The sequence below is a fragment of the Euprymna scolopes genome, chromosome 2 (genome assembly GCF_053919585.1).
Source record: "Euprymna scolopes isolate OS-2025 chromosome 2, ASM5391958v1, whole genome shotgun sequence".
In the NCBI taxonomy this organism is placed as follows: Eukaryota; Metazoa; Mollusca; class Cephalopoda; order Sepiida; family Sepiolidae; genus Euprymna; species Euprymna scolopes.
Genome location: NC_136483.1, coordinates 173,103,867 through 173,129,993, shown reverse-complemented (window position 1 = coordinate 173,129,993; position 26,127 = coordinate 173,103,867). Strand labels below are relative to the sequence as shown.

Sequence of the window (26,127 nt, the reverse complement as noted above, 5' to 3'; positions counted from 1 at the left end):
ATTGGTCACCCATCTAGTACTAACCAGGCTCAACATTGTTTAACTTCAGTAACCTAGTGAGAACCAGTATGTCAATGTGATTATGCCGTATATGATTAATTATATAAGAGAAATTGTTTTGTTTAGTTGTTATTTTACCCATAATTATGGGAAAATTAAGAGTTTCAAACTTTCCCAACAGTGTTAGATTCGTTTGGATTTGTCCTTGGCATAAGTTGCACCATTATCACTTTTGTATGAATGGAACAAACGCAGCATTTTTGTCTATATTTCTGATGTGTGTAACAATCTGCCATAGGAGGCTGTGACGTTAACTATCATATATCAAAGTTTAAAGCGCCTTTCGACAAACATTCAAACTTTATGTGATGTCATGACCTCTGTTAAGTCTTAAGAGAAGATGGATAACATATGTAATTGTGAAGCAAGGGTTGTGCAATCGCCAACCACACCTCTCCTAAATTGGCATTACTTGGTTCAACTGGCAATGAGAAGTGTGAAATGACTGGAAACAATGCAGAGACAAGTGAAGAGCACATAGACTACCTGATATTCCCAAATGGTCATCCATTTAATACTCGTCATGCTCAATGTCATTTAACTTTGTTGATCTAATGGTAACCGGCGTGTCAATGTGATTATGCGGTACATATGTATTATGTGGATGTAAATATCTTATTTCTGTGTCTTTAGATAACTTCTAAAACTTTGCTATTTTTTGCCACATAAATTTGATTTGATTCCATAGGGCGTAAGAAGTTTCAGTTAAGTCAATCACTACATTAGAAAATCTATTTCTGCTCTATTATGTTTACGGCAAGTGCTCGACTGGGCTTTAATCTATGATCTTCATCTGTAAAACATTTGCAACGAATACTCATCTAACTACAACAACTTTCAACAATTTCCTTTACCCTCTATCTGTGCCTAAAACTAAACAGGAATCTCATAAGCAAAATTTATTTCCCAGAACTGTCCGTCTGTGGAAAACAATGCTGTGGGTTTACTTTCCAGCTGATTATAACATGGTCTTTTTCAAGTCTAATGTAAATAAGTTCTTGTTGAGCCGTCCTCTTATCAAAGTTCCACCATTACTGATCACCAGAATGTTGTCTCACTGTCAACCTGCTACTTATTAACCCTTATTCTCAGGTGGCCATTGGACCCTGATAAACAGTAACCCTATGAGAAAAAAAAAATATTCATAATCCAAAACATCATCTATTACGTAAATCATGTGCTCTTCTCACGCAAATACACATGTATCGTTATTTCCATAGAAAGTGCTCGACTGAGCTCCAATCTGTTTTCTCTTCGTAAGACATTTTCAGCAAGAACTCGTCTTTTACTACTACTGCAAAAAACTTTTTCTTCTTCCTTGTGTCTAAAATAAAACGGAACTTTGAAGAACAAAGATATTCTTTCTAAGAACTTCCCATCTATAGAATATGTGGTCATGAGATTGCTTCCCTATGGGCTACAACATGATCATCTTCGAATCAAATGCCAATATCCCCATCATGACAAGGAAGCAAATTTTCTTCATATCGTTCATCATTTTTAAATCCTCTCATTCAAATGACAAGCTATCTCATTGATTTTTATCCTTGAGTGACTTTTATCCTAGATAAATAGCAAATAGCACTGTCATCTGAAATAAATTAAGAAAAAAAAATCTGTCACTGCTTACATAATGAGATGTTTCCTTTGTTTTTTTTCTTTCTTTTTCCTATACAGATTGATGCATAATTTTTTATTTTCATTTTTACTGATTATCAGTTAAGACATTAATCTATGACCCCCCCCCCACCGCAAATTATTTACAGCAAACACTCGTCTATCTACAACCATTGTCAACAATTTTTCCTACTCTATCTGTACCTAAAACTACGCAAAAATTTCCATAAGCAAATTACTAAGACTGCCCGCTTGTGGAGCTCTATTCCGTGAAGCTGCTTCCCAGCTGACTACAACATGATCGTTTTCGAGTCCAATGTATACAAGTTCTTGATGAGTCATCCTCTCAAATAATACAATTCTCCCCAATTTCTACCACTACAAATCATTACAATGTTGTTTCACCGACCACCTGATACTTATTAACCCTTACCCTTGAGTAATCTTCGGGCCTTAATAAGTGGTCACTCCCATGTAATATATATAAATTGTAATAAAGCTATATTCCTGTTTGTCTGTTCACATGCATCATATATGATGTCACATATGATGTATATTGTTTCTACTTGACAATGCCGGGTATATACAGCTAGTGTGTGTGTGTGTGTGTGTGAATATATATATATATATATATATATATAAATTCGTGTTCCTGTCTGTTTGTTCGTTCACAAGTTGATTAATATATACAAAAATCCATTACTTTATCATATTATTCATTCCTATATATACTATGATTATTGCAAAATATAAGATTAAAGAGGTGACGTCATTTGCATATTACATTAAGGAAAATCAACTTTATTAAATAGCGGTGTATTAGTTACTGTTTATAGTGAGAGAATTATGTTAAGTGTTCTATTTAAGTTTATTATTTTAATTTGATTAAGATTGATAACATACTTAATTTATTTTATTTTTACCGACATCGATTTTTTTATGAATCGATTTGAGTTATTTCCCTTAGGCACGAACGTTGTTCTTTTTGTTTCCGTTTTCTTTTTCGGAAGATATTAAAACTAAAACCTTTCAAGCATTATTTTTGGAATTAGTTTCAGTGAATTTTTATTTTAGAATAAACAAACAATTCAATTTAAATACGATTCTTTATTTAAAACAAAAACAAAAAAAACTTTTATTTACGTTTTTTTACCAGTTTTTTTGTCTTCACATTTTTTTGACATCGTAACTAATTTTTTTTTCTTTTAATAATGCAATAAGTCATAACTCATCATTTTTATAACATAAACATTCGGTTAACACAAATTCTACTTTGGTATTTTTGAAACTGAATTATTTACAGTTTGTTTTCGTTGCAACAGACTGTAAAAATAAATTTTTCTAGACTGACGCAGCATTAAAGAAATTCGCTTAAACTGGAATATAGTCATAAAAAGGTGCTCAATAGCCAGAGAATAGCTTTTCTTCATATCCCTTCTGCCAAAATATCTGGTGGAGAGTTTGTCACATACTTCTTTTTTCGGGGAGTGGGGATTACATTTTCGTGTTTTCATTTCTTATTTTATTTTTGAAACTTTTGTTGGGTAACGATAGAGTGGACATATAATAATGAAAAACTGCTCAATATTCTTAGTATAACAGGTGTGGTGAAACCGAACTTCATGTTGACCCTGGCAATGCTAGGTATCCATGCTGGTATATATATATGGCTAAATACAGACCAATCAACATGAGGATTAAAAAAATAAAAAATGAAAAAGGTTAGCTAACCAGGTTTTGTTCCTCATTGAAAAGAGCTAAATCGAAGAAAATACGATTAAAAAGTCATGAATATGGTGGGGGAGGAAAAAAAAGTGAAAAATAAACGAGAGAAAATTTACATAGAAACTAAATTAAGTCCTAATAGATTTTCTTTTTGCTTACAAAGAGTCTCAAAGACTTAATAAAAATAGTTTCTAGAATTTTTAAATGAAAGGGTGAGTGCGACTTACTCAAGATCGTAAACATGTCAGCACTGAAATTCAAGCAAAAAGAAAATCTTTTAGAACTTAATTTAGTTTCTATGTAATTTTTCCCCTGTTTATTTTTTGCTTTTTTCCTCCCCCATTTTTAATTGTATTTTCCTCGATTTAGCTCTGTTGAGCGAGGAACGAAACCTGGTTAGCTAACCTTTATTTTCATTTTTTTTTTTTTTTTTTTTTTTTTTAATCATCATGTTCATTGGTCTGTATTTAGTCATAATTAAATTCTGTACCCCCCCCTCAAAAAAAAAACTTTTCACATGACTCACACAAAAAAAAGAAAACGTTTTTTCTTTCTAAGCTGACCTAGTTTTATCTTTTGAGTTATATTTAAAAGCAAATAAATAAAAGAGTCAGCCCCACGTGGGGTCAGAAATTTAATCATCCCTTCGAATTAACTGCTATTTATTCTGTGCCTTCTTAAACGACGACAAACCAAGAAGGCTAAATCAAGACGATTATGTCGAAATATTTTGAGCAATGCAACCAACACAAGTTGCCGGGGGGGGGGATAAACTTTGAAAGTAAAAATAGCTCAAGTTAAACAAAATGCAAAGGTCACACGCCATGAGCAGACGATGGGAACCAAAATTAAAAGGGAGAAGGAGAGAGAATGGATATTTACACTAACAACATTAATTGGAAGTGAACACGGTTCAACAAAGATAAACAAGGATTTCTATGTGTAAAGTATGGAAGGCGTTCGAGTCCAGTTCATCGCCAAGTTTCACTCACAAAGCAAATGGCTGTTCTTATGTAGTATTAAGAGTAAGATAACTCACCAGTACTTCCTCTACCAGGGGCAGATAACTCCCGGGTACTATTTCAACAGAGTAATAGATGACTCTTTTACCTATACACTATGTTCTTTTTATATTCATTTTTAGAATTATATTTTTATTTTTTGGATGATGTGCCTTACTTTTCCAAATGCTCACCCATCTGGTACTGGCCAGGTTCAACATTGCTTAACCAGTGATCTGGCAAGAATTGGTGTGTCAATGTGATTGTGCTATATATATATATATATATATATATATATATATATATATATATATATATATATATATATACACACACACACACACACACATAAAAGAAAAAAAATTAAGAAATAATTTAAAATTACAGATTATATCATACTGATAATACTTAAAAATTAAAGTCCATATAACTATATGTAGCAATATTTATAAGACAATCCCAAATATAAACTCCATGGAATAAGGAAAAAACTTTAAATGTTTGTATTCTTTGTCGAATAATAAAATTGTTATAAATTTTTAATTTACAGAATCCAATTTCAACTTTGGATTTTATATATAAAACATGCAGTAACATTTAATTCCATACATTACTCTAACAAGTACTTATGAGGATGAAACCTGGAAAATTTTGTATAGCTTGACTGCCATATATAATTTCATAACTTACTATTATATATATTTCTTTCTTTTTTTTTTATCTGATTTGCAGTTGCTGGAAACAAGATAAGTTGTTATCAACCATAAAACTGAAAGTAACCAAAGTTTATGGAAACAAGCTCGGCCCCTACATCACTTACACACTTGCTGTCATTCTCGTTGGATGTGTAGCATGGGCGTTGTACAATATATACAGAGGACCACAAAACAGAGTTGCCTACTGAATAAACGCATTTCTTTGCAATTCTTTTTTCATAGTTGTTTTAAAATGTTTCTAATTTTTACTATTAAATTACCTAGACTTTTGATACGAATGTTACTCTAAAATACAAGATTACTTTTGCTTTAACACCTTTTATTTATTTTTTTTTTTCAGGTTGAATTTTAAAATAATAATATTTAACCATTTATGGTATTTAAAGAATTCTGTAAATAATATGAATATGCAAACAAAGGAAAGCTGCCATAAAATCACCATAAACGATTCGGCCTTTGAAATCTCACACGGATTCATATCTAAAAGAATTCATGATAGATGCACAAAAAATACTTCTATTCAAATTATTTTATCAATAACTTTCACTTACATGCACACACATATAATGTGATAAAGTTAAAAAAAATAAAAAATAATCTTTATGTAATAACCTATCAAGATATAGAGCGCTCTACACAGATGAGTGGAGCGAATAATATAAGAAACAATGCTTGTTTTTCTGTATATATGTATGTATGTATATATATATATATATATATATATATATATATATATTACATATACATATAACCTTGTTTTTCTCTTCCTTCCTGATGAGAAGCATTAAACTTTAAAATATCATGGTCTAAAATGTTTTCTTTATAGTACACGTTTTTCCTTATTAATTTGATAATCAAATAACTTTTAATTTTGAATTATCATCGATTGCTTCTTACATACCATGACTTATACACTATTCATTTCCCTGACAACAATACATTATCTTATGTACTACATTTTTGATGAGTTATGGTGTGCTTGAGCACTGCACATAATTACTTCATTATTTTATAAATTGTTGCTTTTTAATGGAAAGAAATGTGTATTTGAGACAAAGTCAGATGCTAAATACATTCCTTTCAATAGTCACTATAACTGAGGTGCTGAATGTACATTTGAGCCATATACTGGTTACCATTCTTTATAACAAATATTTTTGTCACCTTAAATGTAAAGTTATTACCTGTAAAATATAATCAATCATCGTAATATCACATGTTGGTAAATAAATAAGTCATAATTGAAAATTATTGAAATCTTTCAATATTGCCATTATTCTTTTTACATTGTCTCATGCCAAGTGTTTTCCTTCAAAACTGCATTATCATAGCCTTCAAACTCCTTATAATCAATTGTATTTTTTATCTTTTTTTTTTTTTTACTTTAAATGGAAACAATGGTTTGAATAAGACTTGATTAAAAAAAAAAAAAAAAAGCAGGAAAGAATAAGTTAGTAGAACATTTTTTTTAATACAAACATTTCAAGCATATCTGTCATTTTATGAATGCAATGCAAAAAAAGAAAGGTTAAAGAAAAAATAGAACCAAAACCAAACAAGGGATTGTTAAAGAAGAAAGAAAATTTTTAAAAATTAAAATCAGTATTACAAGATATTTCTGCACTGATTGCTGGTCATAATAACTAAACACGATTACTTACATCACTTCTCATTTGGACTATTGTACTCATCAAGATTAATATTTATATTTATACTTTGCATCAGCCAATGTGGGTTCATCCCTTATTCATGTTTATTCACTAGCAAATAGAGGTTTGATGATGCACTGAGGATGTCTACGCCATCATCTCATCGCCAATCTCTCTGCACGTCACCGTTTCTACAGTTCCTTTTACAATTATATTTTTCCACGTTGAAATATGAGTGTTGATTGGGTTTACGGTATGTCACTTTTTTCTTTTTTTTTTTTTTTGTTATTTTATGCCGAAACTGTAAATACATTTTTTTATACAATGCAACACAAAGATAAATCCATAATTAAATGAATCTGTAATGTGCAATGTGACCGAACCCAACATATTCAATTTGAAGATTTGTTAAAAGCACTACATCTGCCAGCATAAGAGCTGTCTTAAAAATAAACAAGTTATGCTGGTCCAGTTATGTAGAGCATTCATACTCTTGGATAAACTGTTATAGAAGCATAAATATCTTAAATTGCAGGAAGGTTGGTTGACTAAGGAAAAACTTGAAAGCAAGTGATTAAAAAAAGCTATACAGAGTAGAATTTGGAGATTACTGGCCCACTGAACCATGAGGACATGAAAGAGAACTTGCAAAATATCAAAAAACATCTAACCCTTGGATAAGGGAAAAATGACATTAAATAAAGAGAAAGAGAGATATGATTGGTTTGTAGACTTTTTTTGCAAGTGAATATCTTATAAATAACGTCTATAATCAATAGTTTCTATGCAGTACAAAAATGGGACGATGGCAGGTTCTAAGACTTCATTCAGAGTGAATCTGGGAGCAGTGGCAACTAAGGTAAGCAGTTAGCAACTATGCTAACCAAAGCTCCCAAATCCAATTGCCATCTGATGACCTTTCAGATCATACCCAGGATGATTAAACATTGTTTTTGATTATTTGAAAACTTGGATAATTCTTAGATACTAAAATTTGAATTTTTCTTTTCTTTTTTTATTTATTTAATTAACAATTTATATATAATACACCTGAAGAAGGCCAAAGAGCAGATCGGCTGAAAAATAGTAGAAAAAAAATATTAGCTTTGATAAGGACAATAGTCTGAAGCAAAACAGGATTCCTCATCACAAAAATTCAGGAAAAATCATAACTTTGGAATTTTTTAGATGCGGTTTGATAATTTTAATTTTATGGATTATTTGGACTATCAATCTTATCTTGATTGTTATATTAACATTACAACTGATGAAATTTCCAACCTTCTTCAGCTGCGTTTTGTCGATCTTGGGAATCTAATTACTCTAAAACTTATACGAAATTGAACCCTTTATATAATCTATGAGGATAGATTATTCTCATTCTATCAACCATGACAGAGTAAAAGTCATAATTTTATGCTAGAATAGCTATTACCCTCTTTGGTAAGAATTGAACCACTAATCTTTAGAAGACTGTCGTATCTAATCTAACAGATAATAATACATCTAGACATGACTAAGCTTAAGGCTTTCAGAATTCATATTCGAATTGTCTACATGAACACATAACATAACAGGTAATAATGTTGGTTAGCAAACACTTCCTCTGGACTGTCTTCTGATGATTAAATCCTGACTATAGGTGATAATATCTAAAAATAAATTAAAATTCATACTTGTACTCGATCATCACTGATGGGATCAGCACAATCTACCTTTGTGGATTAAATAGAAGGTTCAGTTTGGAATTTCGAGTTTTGCATAAGGATTCCCAAACGCGAAAAGATGCAATTGAAGAAAGTCGGGATTAAATTGGTTGAAACAATGTAAATCTAAAAACCAAGATGAGAACATAAGTTTGAATAATAAAAACGTTGCTGTAAATGTATAACTATTCCAAAAACATTACAAAAAAAATAAATCAAAAAATAAATGAAAGCAAGTTGATTTTTCTTTTAGTTCCTGAGAGTTCGTCTGTCAGAACAAAGACAACCTGATCATCCAAGGGATGAAGGATGACATGTGCTGGTAGTTTTGTACAAAGCCAGCCTCACTTTCTCATCCCAACGAGACTGATCCAGGAGCAAGAGAGAGTCGAGACAGCTGGAGGTCAGGTGGGATGCAAAAGATGCAAGATGTGTAGACATCATCCTACATACAGCACCTGGTATTTAAAAATGGTTACCCATCTAGTACTGGCTAGGCTTGATGTTAATTAACTTTGGTGATCTAATGAGAACCACTGTGTTAATGCAGTTATGCTACATTAAGTTCATAATGTCATTAAGAACAACATTAAATTTTCCACTTGATGCTACTTTTTTTGATGAAATGCTGTTCAATATTTCTATTACATACTTAAGATATTTATAAATCCATCATTTTTAGTTCTCAGTGAAATGTCTAATTTGTAGTATTATTAGACACTAGTAAAATGATGTGGCACTGCTCAGAAGTGAATGAATCCTTTTGTAACCAAATCATAGCACCGTAATCATTATTTTTATGTATACTTTACAAAATGTTATATTTATTCTATTCAATTTTGAGCTTGAGACTCTAGAATGTATTCAGCATTGATTGTGAGAGAGGTGTTTTTAGTACAGTTAGAATTATTTAAATAATTGTTGATTAATTTTTATTCTTTAACTTTCTCAAAGAACATCCAGATTGAATGAAGACCCTTGTGCATGCCTGCTGTAATCACTTTGATCCAATCATGACCAACAGAATGAAAACAGTAGAACAAAATGTGAATATTTGGATTATTTGGATTCTTCAGACTACCGTTATCATTGTGTATGTTATTTTCATAACAACTTTGTAACAACGCTTGGTATAGTGGTTAGAGTACTTAGTAAAATTTAGTTTTAAGTTACATTCTTTTGGAAGTTGAAGGTTCAATCCTTGGTACGGACAATAGTCAAAATACAATTGCAAATTACTTTGAACTTTTATCCAGTCATGGCTGACAGAACGAGTACATGTTACCCCCGTGGATTAAATAAAGAGTTCTGTTCAAAATTTTGTGCAGATTCCCGAGTTCAGCAGAAAGATACACCTGAACAAGTTTCGAAGTTACATCGAAAGAAATGTTGTGAAAATAACACTCAAGATAAGAACAGTAGCCTAAATAATACAAATAATTAATCTTTATCACCAAAATTCAGAAGCAAGATATGAATAGTATATTATACAGGCATATATTAGATATCCTCTTTTATCCCTTGGGAAACACTGTATGCGATTTGAGAGAGTTAAAAGCTATAAATTTACTGAAAATTATTTCAATATCGTTGTACTTGCAATTCCTCTTCATCCAATCAATGCAGAGTGCATTGTTAAATTCTCCAAATTGAATATAATAAAATAGGGATCAATTAGGTTTCAAAGACCCCACAAAATAAGCAAAACAAAGACGCTTTCAGATCAACACCGGTTGACTTTCGACAAATGTCACATCTCTAAGCAATCAAAAAAGCAGGTTGTTTGGTTTTATTTTGTTACAAGGCTGATTTTTAATATAGAAAAAGATTTACTTCAAGAAAAATGTGGGTATATATTAAATATTTATTTTTTAATGTAAAGTGGATTTTTTTTACGTCACTTTAATAAACAAAAGCAGAGATTTTGTTCTTATTGTTCTAAATTCCCAGTTTCAAAATGAGCTCATTCTCTACAACTATTCTATTTATATTTACATTATTATAAGTCTAAGAAATAAAAAGAATTTTATTTTATTTTAAAGAGGAAAAGTTATTTAAAATTTTAATATTTAAATTATTTTTGGTAAGCCTTTTAATTTTAAAAAAAATTGAGTCTGTATTTTTTTGTCACAAAACTTTTGTAGGGTCCTTAAAACCTTACTGATCCAATAAAATGTAAAAGTAAATAAAAATGTTAATACGGTGTTAGGGGTTGAGTACAAAGGACGCAGGGATCCCAATTCCATTTTGCCAATCCCACATCTTCATGCTAATATTTAATAATAATGAAAATTATTCACGCATTTCATCAAGAATACAAATTATCAATACTCATCAAAATTTCTGAATAATAATATCTCATGCCTTTCCTGAATAAAAATAGTCAAAAAATAAAAAGAAAGAATTAAAAATATTAAAAAGGAAAATTTGAAGAGTTAAAATATATCTTTACTGCTTTATAAAACATTCTGAAAATAGGTGAGCTTGCTTGCATTTATTCCTATATTAAACATAAATTGTTTTCGAATAAAAACTAACCAACATTTCAATGCAGAAATAATAAACAGAAACACCAAGACAAAAATGGAGAAAAGGATGTTAGTATTTTTAGAAAATGTATTCAAACATGCAGCAACCTTCTTTTTTTCTTCTTTCTTTTTTTTTTTTTTGTAAACAACAGGCAAAAAAATCCTATTAGAAAACTTTTAAAATCGAGATATTTATTTTATTATCTATATAATAATTAGTGTTGGGACGATTAATTAGAATCGAAATAAAAAGAAAATCAAAACTTGGTAGTACCAAAATCAGAATAATTTCAGCCTATTTTCCAATGCCCAAAACGATTCTTTTAGTTGATTTTTTTGTTTGTTCTTTTTTTTTTTAAAACTTAATTTTCCATTGTTGGTACTATTGATAAAATGATAAATATTTATTTATCTAAAACTGCTTTTAAAAATATAAGCATATATTATATGTGCGATTCAAAAAAAATATTTGAAAATAAAAACAACTCTATAGCTAAATATTTAAAAATTTTAAAACAACCAGTCTTTGTATTGGAATCAGGAATTTAGAACTGAATCAGTACTTATATCAGAATCAGGAAAAATATTGGAATCATCCCATCACTAATAATAATACATTTATTCACATTTGAAAGTATATTATCACCTTCTACACCCATTAAAAAAAATGAGATTATCCATTTGCCAAGGATGTTATGTAGTGCAAAATCAGAGTTGAAAATAAACTGGTGTAGCTGAGATTTTTTTTTAATTCCTGACTTTACCATTGTAAAATAAATTGTTCCAAAATAAAATTTTGTCATCTTGTTGATCTAACCAGTTAAAAACTTATTCACTGCCTTCTTTTTATTTTAAGATAATTTAAATACACCTCTAATTGTTACAATTTAAATAAATAAATATTAAAAGGTAATATTCTAATGAGGAATGTATGATATTGAAAAGACTCAATTATCTGTCCTTTATACCTAGGGATGATTTTTTTTGTATATGTATATGTAAATAAAGTAGTAGTTATTGACTGTTTGTTCAGAAAAACTTTGTTGTTTGTATTCAGGCAGTGAAATTTAAAGATAAAACAGTTTGATCAATGTTTTTGTGCTGAATAATTATTACGTATACTACTTTTTTCCACTCATATATATGTATGTATATATATATACTAGACGACCCATTGGGTCAGTATGTTATATTAGCTATGGAATTCATGTATGAGCATGACACTTGTGACGTAAAGAAAATAGTTTTTTTTTGTCATAACAGAAACATTTCTATGAAAGTATATTAAAATGAAAAAAGAATACAGATAGATTTCTATGAGTCATTCTGTTTATTATAATTGATTATTTTTTTAAATAAAAATTTAGTTACTGAATTATAAATGGTTGGCCATACTTATAGGTAAATGTGCACTCAACAGATACCATAATACTTATTATAGTTAAATTCAAATTTTGATATATCTGCTTTTTTTTTTTTTTTTTTTTTTTTTTTTTTCATCGTTCATTTCTGTATTACGTTTAAGTTATTTTAAACCCCACTCTTCCCATGTTAATAATAATTTGAAATAATAATGTTAATATTTCAGCGTCCCAATTGTTTTTTTGTTTTTTGTTTATTTTAAACCCCACTCTTTCCATGTTAAATAATAATTTTGAAATAATAATGTTAATATTTCAGCGTCCCAATTGTTCTTTTTTTCGCATGTAAATTATCCAAATAAACAATTGTTAATACTGTCTGCTTTTTTTTACATCGTTCATTTCTGTATTACATTTAAGTTATTTTAAACCCCACTCTTCCCATGTTAAATAATAATTTCGATAATAACGTTAATATTTTAGTGTGCAGGTCATGTGCACATGCGCAACCAGAAAGTGGGTTACATACATCGTTACAAGGTCATTTGAGTTTTATAAGTATATAGATACACACACACACACACACATATATATATATATATTATTGGATATATTTTTCTCTGATGGGATTTAATGAAATAAAATTCTTAGAAGTGTATAAACAAAAATATTTTTTAGTTTAATTCATTTTAAAAGGATTGTGTCTTCTTTTGTGGCAGTATATTTGAGGGGATAGTTTCTCGGTGCAAGGAGTTATACAATATAATTAACAGAAGTAATCTTAAAGTTAGGTTATGGAAAATAAATGATTGATTAGTTTGAACATCCAAAAGAGGAGAAATTTAAGGTAAAGTCAGTTTAAATCAGGATGTTACGTTCGATTGACAGGGATGACCTTAAGGTCAGCTACAACCACTATGGGAGATAGTTTACTGGTTAATTTTGAACATCAGAAGGCGATATTTAAAGAATATTAGGATCTGGTCAACAAGAGATGGCCTTAGAGTCAACTTAAGCCCCTGATGAGAGGTAGCTAGTTGGTTAGTCGGGTTTGAACATGTGAATCGTCAACATAAATTGGCACACTGCGTGGTAAATAGGAATGCTGATCGATCGTTGACCCCATGAAGATACTCAAGCCAGAAAAATCCCTCATTATGGAAATGCAGCTCCACACTTAAGTAAATGAAATATAGTAAAAGCTTATATTATTGTCTTCTCCTTTCCACAAAATATAAGAGCATCTCGAGGGAAATATAAAAAAAAACTCTTAAACCGTGGCTGGTTGGTTGGTTATTTGTTTTTGTTTTATAGCATATCAACCCTTTTCAGGTTATTTAATGCCAAATCCAGTGATTCTTAAGAAAAATCTTTTGATTGAATATATTTTTTTTTCAAGTCATTTTCTATTTAACCCATAGTTGGGACTCGGAGTCAGAGTGGACCTGGGAGCAATAACAATTAAAGGATGGCTCCACACTGCCCAAAGCCCGCAAGCTGGGGCCTCACCATATATATAGTTTAAGGTCATATCCAGGACCTAAACCCTGCCAGACAGAAGACAAACTGACAATTTAACAATAGTACTCATTCAGGTTTTCTGCAACATGATTGCAATACAATTGACAGCAAATTTGTGATGATAATAAAGTTGCATCCCCACGAGACACTATTCTAAATTAATACTGAACAGGAAGTAAATAGGTGTAAAATTTATCTCTCTCCGATGCCAAGAAAATGTGATATTAGTGTTGGAAAGTAGGATTGAAGAGCCAGGGCCCCCAAGAAGGAATATTCTGGCCTGTCAAAAAACGCCCAGGCAACCCCATCAGCATTCTCCGGTAGGGGCGCCATAGGTGATTAGCAATAAATTAACCCCTTCTCAAAGAGAGATGGCAAAGCCAGGGGGACTTCCTAATAATGCACAGGACTAGCAACATACCACAATCAAACAGGAAAAGACCATTTCAAAAATGACATAGACTTTCTCAAATTTGATGCCAAGGAAAAAAATGTGTCGTGCTCATTACTAGTTCGGAGCCACAGGAAATGTCAGTGTGAAAATCTTGAGAAGATAAGGATTTTGAATCAATATCTGAAAAGGTGTTCAGCATCAAGTTTTGAAAAGATGATGGGATTTGAAAATGATGACAGCAAGTCAGTGAATAGCCAGTGATGACTGGGGTCCTTGAAACAAGAAGACGAACTCAGCTAAAGTCAGCCAAACTACTTACAAGATACAACTAAATGAAGAAATTAATCAACACGATAGTATGACACATGTTTTCTAAACCCAACAAGGCGCACTCTATACAATTATGAGTGCTTGTGTTGATTTTTTTTTTCCTTATCGTGAACACGATCATATATGGACACAGATTAAATGGATTGGTTCTTAAATTCCAGAAATTATTAACTAAATATAACAGGTAACTAGAGAAAAGTAGCAGATATAACAGTTGTTATCTTCATTTTGTTAATTGTTAGAATATTTCAGCAATTATATTCAACATCATTCTTTGGTGTCTGTCATTGTAATAACAAAAATGAGGACACCAAAACACGGTGTGTCCATTATTGCCAAAAATGGAAAAAAAAAAAATGTACCTCAGTCAAAGATTATTACCTAAAAGTGGTTGAAACAGAATCTAATGGTTTTACTGAAGAAAAAAATATTTTTTTGAATCAACTCATATACCTGGGTCATGGTTGAATTATCTTATTTAGGCATATTTGAAAAAATCATTGCTTCAATCATTACTCAACTAAAAAATTATAACTTGAGAATGGTTGAGAGCTTGTTGGAAGCAAAATTTAATGCTATTTTAAATGGACAAAATAATGTTTAAAAAAATTCCAAATTCTACAAATCTTCTGATTATTTTGCATGTTTTTTCATCATTTTTCAGTCAAATTTTAAACTTAAAAATCATAATTTCTAAAATTTTGGTAGGGAATTGTTTAATTTCAATGATACTTTCAATACAATAATTAATAAACAGCAATTAAGGTTACTAAAGGTGAAGATAGTTTGAAAATTAATTTGGAACTTTGAAAAAGACGATATCAAAGTTTCAGATCAACCATCTGCACTCAAAATGGTCCTCCTTTAACTTCAAAAAATAGATTTATAATGCTCTATGTATTATTATGTTATATTAATCATTAGTTTGGAAGCCAGTTTTTTGTTATTGTGACATTTTTCAAGCAAATGGTCAAGTTCAAAGGAGCACAAGACTGTACAAAATAGTCTTCAATTTCTAATGAACAAAGACCTTTTCTCTTCTCTTATTCCTCTTTCTTACAGGAGAGACATTACAAATATATCTCGGTGTTATCATTATTTTCATGGGTGGTGCTTGACTCTGCTTCAATCTATGGTCCATCTCCTGCAAATTTTTGCAACAAATACTCGTCTAACTACAACAATTGTTAATAATTTCCCTTACACTACCATTTCCTTTTTCCCTTACACTCGATGAAAATTCTATGAACAAAGTTTCTTTCTTAGAACTGTCCATCTGTGGAACACAACACTAGGTGCTGCTTCTGAACTGACTTTAACATAGTCACTTTTAAGTCTAATGTAAATAAGTTCTTGTTGAGTCGTCCTCTTAAATAATCAAACCCTACACAAATTTTACCATTACTGATCATGAATATACCCAACACTCATTAACTCTTATCCCCAAGTGGCCCTTAAGCCAAGGTAAGCCGTGTCTCCCTAATAAAATAAAAAAAGGCACATTTTTTTTTTTTTAAGAACTTCTGATTTACTTTTTGGATTGGTTTCATATGAAATCCCTAATTTTTAAATATAAATTATTTAACCATAATTCCACACCACACAACACACTATGCAGTTTGATTTTAAATAATAATTAGAATAAGAACTATGATTTTAAGATAGCATAATTTGAATATTTGTTGAGAAAATCAAAGAAAGGAATATTGGAGTCTTCAGCTTTTTTTTTTTTTTTTTTAATCAATTTTTTAGTTCCTTTTCTAAAATATGTTAATTTTTGTTATAAAAAGTCTTAAGGTTTCTTTCAAAACATCTTAAATGCATATTGTAAATATATGGACGGAATAAAATTTACTATATATTTTGGTGCTTGTGCAGATTAATGATGCTTTAAACCAATGCATTTCAGGTTAAAACATTATTATATACTTACGTACAAGTCAACATAAATATAAATTATAAAACTTACAAAAAATGATCCAGTAGAAAAATAATTACAAGTAAAAATAGATTTTATCGAATTATCGAGTTTTAATGTATGTTTTAATATGGAAGAGTTGTGCAACCAATTCAGTATGACAAACTAACTTACCTCTCTTGACATTAATTTAGAGACCACCATTTTTAAACACAATGTCAGAACATAATTGTGGACAATTTGTTAAAAATACATCTACCATATCTTCTATTGGATCATTTTTGGAATTTATACAAATTTCGACATGTAAGTATGTAATGTTTTCACCTGAAATGCATTAGTTTAAAATATCATTAAACTGCACAAGCACATATACTTTTTTAAGAATGTACCCTTAATTATCACATGACCAATAAAATAAAAATTAAATTTTAACAAAACCCTTAGGATGTTCGATCTTAAAGACTGATCCATGCAAACTGATAGAGCTGAGAAAAGTACAATTGATAATGAAAAAAATCCTTAAAACTTCTTTTATCAAATCATAGCAACACAAAAAAAGAATGTTTGTGTACATTGATGAGCTTTTAAACCAATGCATTTCAGGTGAAAACATTATTATGTACTTATATGTCAAGTCAAAATCAGTATAAATTCTAAAAATTATGAAAAATAATCCACTAGAAAAATAATTACAAGTAAAATTAAAAATTATTGAGTTTAGCGATTTATAGTTTTATCATGTTTTAATGATGGAGAGTTTGCAAGATCCAGGGGAAGGTAACTGCAATCAATAATCTTGACTTAATGAATACGTACCCCCATTTTATAAACACAAGATTCTGGAACGTAATTGTGACTGATTTTTTTATTTTTTTTTTTATTTAAAATACTTTTACAGGATCACGTTTTGTAATTTTTGGAACTTATACTAATTACGACATAACATGTAAGCATGTACATATTGTGGTCCCATAAGAATCCAGAAGAAAAACACAATTCGGTAATTAGTAGAAATAAATATATTGAACAGAAAACAAACCCACGTGTGCATGACTTGTGCATAACCTGTGTGTTAATGCTGCGAGATTTATTCCCTCGGTCTTTATAGTAAGTGAATGAGTTTATTATTATTCATACAGTAGGCACACCAGAACAGTAATAATGTTTTCGTCTGAAATGTGTCAGTTAGTTTAAAAGATCACCAATTTACACAAGCATCCAATAAAGCTAAGAGGCATTAACCCAAGAAATAACTGCATGGTAATATTTGCAAATTGTAAAAATGCTGGCCAAAAAAAAAAAAAAAAAGAGAAGCAGGCAAATGTAAAAGCAGGTGAAAATAGCAAAAAAATAAAAATAAATAAAAAAAAGTGCTGAATACTGATTTTATAGAAAAGTAGAACAAACAAAAAACCACAAAAGAAATAAAACCACAAAAATAAAACAATCACTTGTTCGTCGGGTGCGTGTTCAGTGTCTGTGCTGTTGCTATCATCGTACGTGCCGAAAGGCTTGGTAGCATCTTCATCCTGAAATATAACAACCATGCGGTGAAGCAAGGCATGCGATGAGGCTACACACAATAATTGGCCACAGGGGTGGGGAAAGACATAGAACAAAGAAAAATAGCATAAAACAGACGGGAGGGGGGAGTGATTTATTTTACACAGGGGGTAAAAAGCTTTGCAAATACAAAATAAAGAATAAAATGTAAACCTTCACAGAAATAATACAAAAAAAAGCACAGGCTGAATTTATTTTTGACATTACTTTTTTGTATCTGCTTAAGATTGTGCAATTTATGTTTAAAACAATCGTGACTTTGATTACTTCTTTATATTTAGAGCACAGTAATGTAGTTTACTTAAAGCATTGTGTACAGTGTATAAAGTATTGTTATTGCAGATTATGACAATGCATGGCAGACAATAAATCTAAAATACTAGACATTTTAGCTTATTAAAAATGGGCTAAAGTTATAGACCATTGATTTAGAATAAGAACTTTATAACAATTGCATTAAATACTAATTTATATTAATCAAATAGATACCATAATACAGTAGAACCCCAGGATATGGCATTAAAAATTAGTAATAAAATACAGTACAGTATATAATGTACATGTATATAATCAAATATCATGAATAACATTGTATGGCAATGCAAATACAGTAACCAGAGGTAAGAAAAACATTGTATTCCACATCATAACCTGAAAAAAAAAAACTATCCTAGGGCCACCGTATCCTGAGGTTCTATCTGAAAAAAAAAGGTACCCTAGGGCCATCGTATTCTGGGGTTCTACTGTACTTAATTTGTTGCACCTAATCATAATAAAGGTTTATGCAAAATTTCAGCAAGATTGGAGGAGTAGTCTCCAAGAAGAAGTGGAATAGACAAACTAAGATAAATATAATATAGATAAAAACATACAAACTTAATGAAAAATAAAACAAAAAAAAACAATGATTCTGTGATTTAATTAATGTCCGACATCGATATTTAAAAAAAAATTTTTTTTACTGAAATCAATGCAGAAAAGGTATGAAACCACTTAATGTAAGGAGCTAACGAGAATGAAAGATGAAAGACGAGATGCCTATTATCGTTAGTCTTGAAAAGTAGGTAAGAGGAAGACAGTGAGCAGGAAGAGAGTTCCACGATCTTGCAATTCTTGAAAAGAAACAACTTGAATAAGAATCTGTATTACAATGATATATCAAAACGGCAAACCATTAGATGAATGAGTCAAATTAACTAGAACTGACCCCCAAGATCGCCATGGGCATGGAATATGTGCTTACATTAAAGATGGCTTCCTGTGTGGCAGGGATATCTCCAGAGAAGACCCTAACTTACCTTATATGTGCTTCCGGGTTGCACTTGCCTACACTACCGCATTTATCTTTTCCCTCTATCGCCCCTACAACAGCCGAGTTACTATCTTTAAGAGTATATCGGAGAAAATTGACAACATCCTGTCTGCTCATCCTGCTGCTAACATTCACATTTGCGGTGACTTCAACGTCCACAATGTGGAATGGCTGACCCACTTAAATAAAACAGATGACAAGGGGAGGTTCTGTCATGACTTTGCCATTGCCTATGACCTCACTCAGATTGTTCACGAGCCCACCCGTGTGCCCGATACTACCGGTCAGTACGCAAGCCTTCTAGACTTTTTTCTCTCCACTTCCCCGGAGCTATGCTCATGTGCCGTTCTATCTCCTCTGGGATCCTCCGACCACTCAGTTGTATCAGTTGATAAAAATGAAATATAATAAGTCTACAGATGTACCTCTTCACCGTACTGTATACCGACACTCTATGGCTGACTGGGATAGCTTCCGTACATTCATATCTGATCTACCTCTCCATTCCATGTTTAAACAGGATGTGTCCTCTATAGTATCAGACCTGACCGAATGGTTACTTGTTGACATAAACCAATTCATACCATCCAAAAAGTTCCAACAAAAACCTAACAGCCAGCTATGGTTCTCCCCTGAATGTGCTGCTGCCATTGCACACAGAAATCACTTTTTCCATAGCTACCAACTTAATAGATGCACTGAGACTAAAGCTGTTTTTAGGACTGCCAGCAATCACTGTAAAAGAGTAATAAAAATGCAAGAGAGCTATATGCTCAATCCGTTAAATCCAAAGTAGCTGAGCAGCGGCTTGGTTCCCACCAGTTCTGGCAAATAGCAAATAGGATCCTGAACAGAAGGGTGCATTCTTTCCCAATCATTATCAATGGCCCAGAGGTCATCTCATCAGCATCCAACAAGGCCAAACTATTTGCCAAGAACTTTGCAGCAAATTCTACCCTATGCGACGAAGGCCATCAACTCCCAGTATTTCCTCCTACAACACACAACACGCTAGGTAACATACAAATATCGGTGTGTCAGGTCACCAAGCTAATCAAGAACCTTGATTCCAGTAAAGCAACTGGCCCTGACGGTATTCCAATTATAGTATTAAAAAAGCTGCAACCAGAACTTTCTCTCATACTTACCAAACTGTTTAAGCGTTGCCTTAAGGAGAAGTACTTTCCAACACCCTGGAAAATCTCATCAGTTTGCCCTGTATTTAAGAATTCAGGTGATAAGCAATCTCCCTCTCAATACAGACCAATAGTGTCATGAGTAAGTTGCTGGTATCCATATTAAATAGAGAAGTAGTCAACCACCTCAGCAGAAATGACCTTCTTAGTGACATGCAATATGGCTCCCGTTCTGCTAGATCTACAGCAGACGTGCTAACAGTTATATCACATAGAATTAGCGAATCTCTCGACAGAGGCTTCATTTCTAGGGCAATTGCTCTTGACATATCAAAGGCCTTCGATAAGGTATGGCATAAGGGTCTACTTCACAAGATTTCCAGCTACGGTATAACTGGAAATGTTTTCTCTATCATTAAATAATTTCTCTCTGATAGGCTCACAAGAGTAGTGGTTGATGGGCAGAAATCAGAAGCCCACAGTATTAATGCTGGAGTCCCTCAGGGGTCCATCCTGGGTCCAATTCTCTTCTTGATCTACATCAATGATCTCCCAAAACACATACTAAAATCATACGTTGACATCTATGCTGATGACACGACTATCTATGGCAACACATTAAAGGCTGTAAATGACAACGTTCTCTCTGATTCTTTCTCCTCAGATCTTGAGCACGTGGTTCAGTGGGGGGAAGAGGTGGCTGGTTACCTTTAATGCATCTAAGACCAAGCTCCTATCATTACATCATAAACGCTCTGATCCCCATCTGGCATCGATTGAAATGAATGGCTCTCATCTAGGAGAGGCCCCATGTTTTGATAAGTTTCTGGGTTTGACCTTCACTCCTGATCTGAAATGGAACACATACATCAAGTTTGTGACCAAGGTCGTTGGGAAAATGGTGGGATCCTTTTACCGCTCCAAAAGATATCTCACTAATGATGCAATTCTCTATCTGTATAAAAGCCAAGTACATCCAAGGATGGAGTACTGCTGCCACATCTGGGCAGGAGCTGCAAAAAACAGCCTATCCTGCCTTGACAGAATACAAAATAGACTTTGTGGCTTGGTGGGAGATGACCTTTTCTCTTCCCTGCAATCTCTCTCCCACAGAAGAGACATTGCGAGCCTGTCTCTGTTTTATCGTTATTTCCATGGCAAGTGCTCGTCTGAGCTCCATTCTCTGGTCCCCCCTCGCCAATCTTTCACGAAAAACACCCAACTAGCTGAAGCCACTGTCATTAATTTTCCCCACTCTTTATCCGTGCCTAAATCAAAACATAGATTCCATGAACAAAGCTTCTTTCTTAGAACTGCACAGCTGTGGACTCTCTGCCGCTTGCCTGTTTCCCCCTCGAATTCAACTTGGATGTTTTCAAGTCCAACACAAACAAATTCCTGATGAACCATCCCCTTAAGTAATGACACCTTATCAAATCCCCAATACTAACTATTACTACGATACTATCCCAGTGATTACTGTACACACAATAACCCTTATCCCCGAGTGGCTCCTAGGCCTTGATAAGTGGTGATTCCCATGTAAAAAAAAACAAAAAACAAACGGAACAAAGAATAGATGAGAACTTGCTGAACAACACCTGCCATAATTAAATATAATATATCTCTTTTATCTTCTATGTATCTATCTTCTATATAAATAAAATGAACTCATTTTTCCCCTCCGACTTTGACCTTAATAGGATTAAAAACCATGACATAACATGCAAATGTAATGCGTACAAACTGTAACACATTATCTGAGGTGTGCTATAGGGCTACTACCTCTACAGTTCCTCGACAATGTTACATTCCTATATTTTTTCGGGTGAGAGTCCACTGCCAAAATCGGTTAGATTCAATGGAAATTGCAACATCTTTTCTCTATATTAGATTCCTCCTTTCCTCGCTCCTCATTTACACCGCAGCGGATACGTTCACAAGGAACAGTACGAGGAAACACTGATTTGGAATCGTACAAGGTTATTTATGCCGTATTTTGGTTTTTGTTTTTTTATCTTTTTCCCCTGATTTATGCTTTCTGTTTTTCCTATAATAAAATAAAAATAATTTTTTAAAAAAACCCGAAAATGCGATTATTATTATTGTTTTCTTTTTGTTTTTTTTGTTAGTGTAAGACGCAACCTGCAGGACTAACCGGTTTTTACTTCCGGTTTTAATGACTCTAACCATGAAATCTAACTATGACCTTTATTTATTAGTGCTTTCAACTCAACATTTACTTCTACACAAAGAATTCATTCTTTAATATTTATTATTACAACGCAACGATATCGTGATTTCACTTGCATTACACTTAAATTAAAATTAAAACAAATAAATTCATTTAGAATTCGAGTGCGATGCAGGACTACTGAAACTAAACCAAAACAAACTTCACTACGGAATTGATATTTGACCTAATTCACTTTTTAGTTAATTCATAACGTTTTCTTTTTTTTGTTGTTTTTTTTTTTGCCTCAATGATACTAGTTCGACCCCCCCCTCCAATTTTTGGGGGATTTTTCAAACACCCGGGCACTGCCAGACCATTCGTATTGCATTACATTCATTTTTATAATTGTTTTTTGTTTTTTCACAATTTCTTTTTTAATACTTTTAACATTGTTTGTTTTTATAATATTTAAACAGGATTATTACTTCGCTTTGTTTTCATTTTACCCAACCACACACGCCCCTAAAAACCCGGGCAACGCCGGGTACCGACCCCCCCCCCCCGCTAGTACTTGTATATTTTATCTGCACCATCTGCCAAACATTGACATAGCCTTCAATAACAATATAATTAAAAGAGGTTTACTTTAACGTAATATAAGTTCCTTTTAATAATTTATTATTGTTATAGAGTTCTATCTGAAAGAATATTGAGCTTTTTATATGTGCAAGATTTGTTCTCATACAAATTTTGATTTTTCATGTTATTAGTCCAATTCAGCATATACTTGGTTTGTCCGATAAACAATGAAAACTCCGATTTTATTTTATCATTGTAATATACTTTTTATTTGTTTTACATAAACATTTATAGGTCACTACACATTCATAAGCAGGTTTCAATCAGCCAAACCTTTCTAGTAATTGGATGACCAAAACATGCTCATGAATGTGTAGCGACATATAAATGTTTATGATTATACAAATAAAAAGTGTATCTTGCTCTACTTAGGTATTAAGCACTTTTGCATTAACCTCATTAAAACTTCATTGGTTGCTTCACCTTTAAAAAATATTAACCTGGAATTATCATCATAATATATGTATAGTTGTTGTGTAATCATTAGGGCTATGACAACAGCATATTCTTTTCATTGTTTTTACTCTCGAGTATATATCTGACACAGACGCAATTAATCAACCGAGAATCACATCACTCAACATAAAAACTGATAAGATATCAATGGATATATACCTGAGAATCAAAACGAGGAAAAGAATATGCTGTTGTCATAGCCCTCGTAATCACCCATCACTGCCATAATTATCTAGGTCAGAATAAGGTTATAAATTGTGTGTATATAATTCAGAAAAAAAAGTACATACGTCGACTTAGTTCATTTTGACAGTGAGAGGTGTTTATCACATCATAATATATATATATATATATATATATATATAGTAATTTATAAAATATATATGGTGATTAAGCTACACTGAATATTCCGCGTTTCATCCACTCTAGGACTCTTCAGACTTATGCGCATAAGCCTGAAGAGTCCTAGAGTGGATGAAACGCGGAATATTCAGTGTAGCTTAATCACCATATATATTTTATAAATTACTAACTAGCTCTACCTACGTATTGAGCATTTTTGAAGTAAATACTTAAAGTTTACGCATAAATTTATACTTTCGTATATCGATTTCATGTGAGTAAATTAAGTAGTTATATTATATATATATATATATATATATATATATATATATATATATATATACACACACACACAATTTTTCATTCACAAATTTATTAAAGATGTTACACCATCCCACATATTTTTATCAATATTTAGCAGAAAGTTTCATATTGACTAATTTGATATATGGAAGATATTTTTAAAAATAAATTTTCTTAAGATTTGTAAGATACTGTTTTTGTCCATACTTTCTTTCACCATTATCGACTGTCACCATAGACTAACAATTATGCATGTTGGATTAAATGAAGAGAATATATCTATATGTAATGATACTTTTTATTTCATTAAGAAAATAAAATAAAAACATTTAATTAGAATTGTATTTAAAATTAAAAAGTATTTTTATTTTTTTTTGAATTTTCGTTTTTATGAATGAATTTAAAAATTAAATTAAAAAGTGTCAACAGATAATTACTTCCATTTTATTCTTACTGTACTTCTATTTTTATGTGAAGTAAAAACGATCCGCAACTCTTTTAAGAGAATATTAAAATCACGGATTATATTTCAATTGGCTGTATCACTGTCAGTTTAAAAAAAATTTAATTTGAAAATTTCACACATTGATTTATTGGTTTTTGCTTCTTCATTTTTAGTAGAGTGGTTTCATAATTTTAAAAGACTTTCATTAAAAATATTATTTAAATAAGTAAATTATTTGAAATAATCCTTTAGTGTTAAACTCTTGGAAAAGTGTTCCTCAAGTGCAAAGTTTATTCAAATTAAACAAAACTATGAAATGTGTATATTTAGTAGCAATAAAACAGAAACTGTTGGAAATTTATGATCAAAACTGGATGGACAAGTTAAAACACAAGCTGATGTCTATTTTTGCCAACTGCAGAAAGGATTGTGAATTTTAGTAACAATTCCATGCATTTGGGGTGAGGGAGAGGGGTGTCACCTTGTATATAGCCATTAGTCATCCATCAATAGAGTTTTCAATATTGAAGATATTAGCTTGATTTGTTTTATAAAGTTTCATTAAATGATCACCTAATTTTAGTTTTTGAAGTGTTTCCATAAAATATGTAAGGATATTCCCTACTTTAGTTGTTTAGTCCAAATTTGGAATTTTTAGACAATATCAAAATAATAATGGTTAATAACAAATCTGAATATAGTGAGTAGAAGTCAATTGATATTCCTAGGTCACTCATTTAGTATTGATTCAGCTTAACATTGCTTAACTTAAGTGATCTAATTGGGAACCAGTGTTTCAACATAATTATGATATACATTACTACTACTACTTATTATATTTATTATATTAAATTTTCCATCCCACTTTCTAACTGGATGCATACTTACTAATTATATAGTAAACATAGGAATTATACAGGGTCTCGCAGGTAACTATTCCTATAATGATATTTTTTTCAGATAATCTTGAAACCATATTTTTGTAATATTTCAATAAAATTTGAATAAGTTTCCTTAAACATGGTGGAATTAGCAAAAAGACAATAGTTTATTGAGTTCTGACAAAGTTTGATGCAGAGGTTAAAGTTTAACAAAGCTGCTATAGCCCTCGCAATCATTGGAAATGAAACAAAACTTTTCTTGATTAAAAAGGTAGATAAAGGCAGACCCAACTCTGTCAATGTCATAATTGGCCAAAAAACATTATGTTAGCCACAGAACCATCA

General features: G+C 31.4%; 2 protein-coding genes across 31 annotated transcripts in view; one reads left to right on the top strand and one right to left on the bottom strand.

Moving 5' to 3' along the window:
- LOC145299122 (uncharacterized) overlaps positions 1-5,336 on the top strand; it is a 29,672-nt gene extending 24,336 nt beyond the window's left edge. For both annotated transcript variants that reach the window (XM_080144376.1, XM_080144375.1), the window contains one exon: positions 5,136-5,336. In XM_080144376.1, coding sequence (XP_080000502.1) covers positions 5,136-5,307 — 172 coding nt within the window. In that variant the 3' untranslated portion in view covers positions 5,308-5,336. The remainder of the gene's footprint in view (positions 1-5,135) is intronic.
- LOC145298823 (uncharacterized) overlaps positions 1-26,127 on the bottom strand; it is a 433,166-nt gene that overhangs the window by 197,870 nt on the left and 209,169 nt on the right. For 17 of the 29 annotated variants that reach the window (XM_080144346.1, XM_080144350.1, XM_080144347.1 and 14 more), the window contains one exon: positions 17,981-18,058. The exons of the other annotated variants lie outside the window; for them this stretch is intronic. In XM_080144346.1, coding sequence (XP_080000472.1) covers positions 17,981-18,058 — 78 coding nt within the window. The remainder of the gene's footprint in view (positions 1-17,980; positions 18,059-26,127) is intronic. 29 annotated transcript variants of the gene reach the window in all.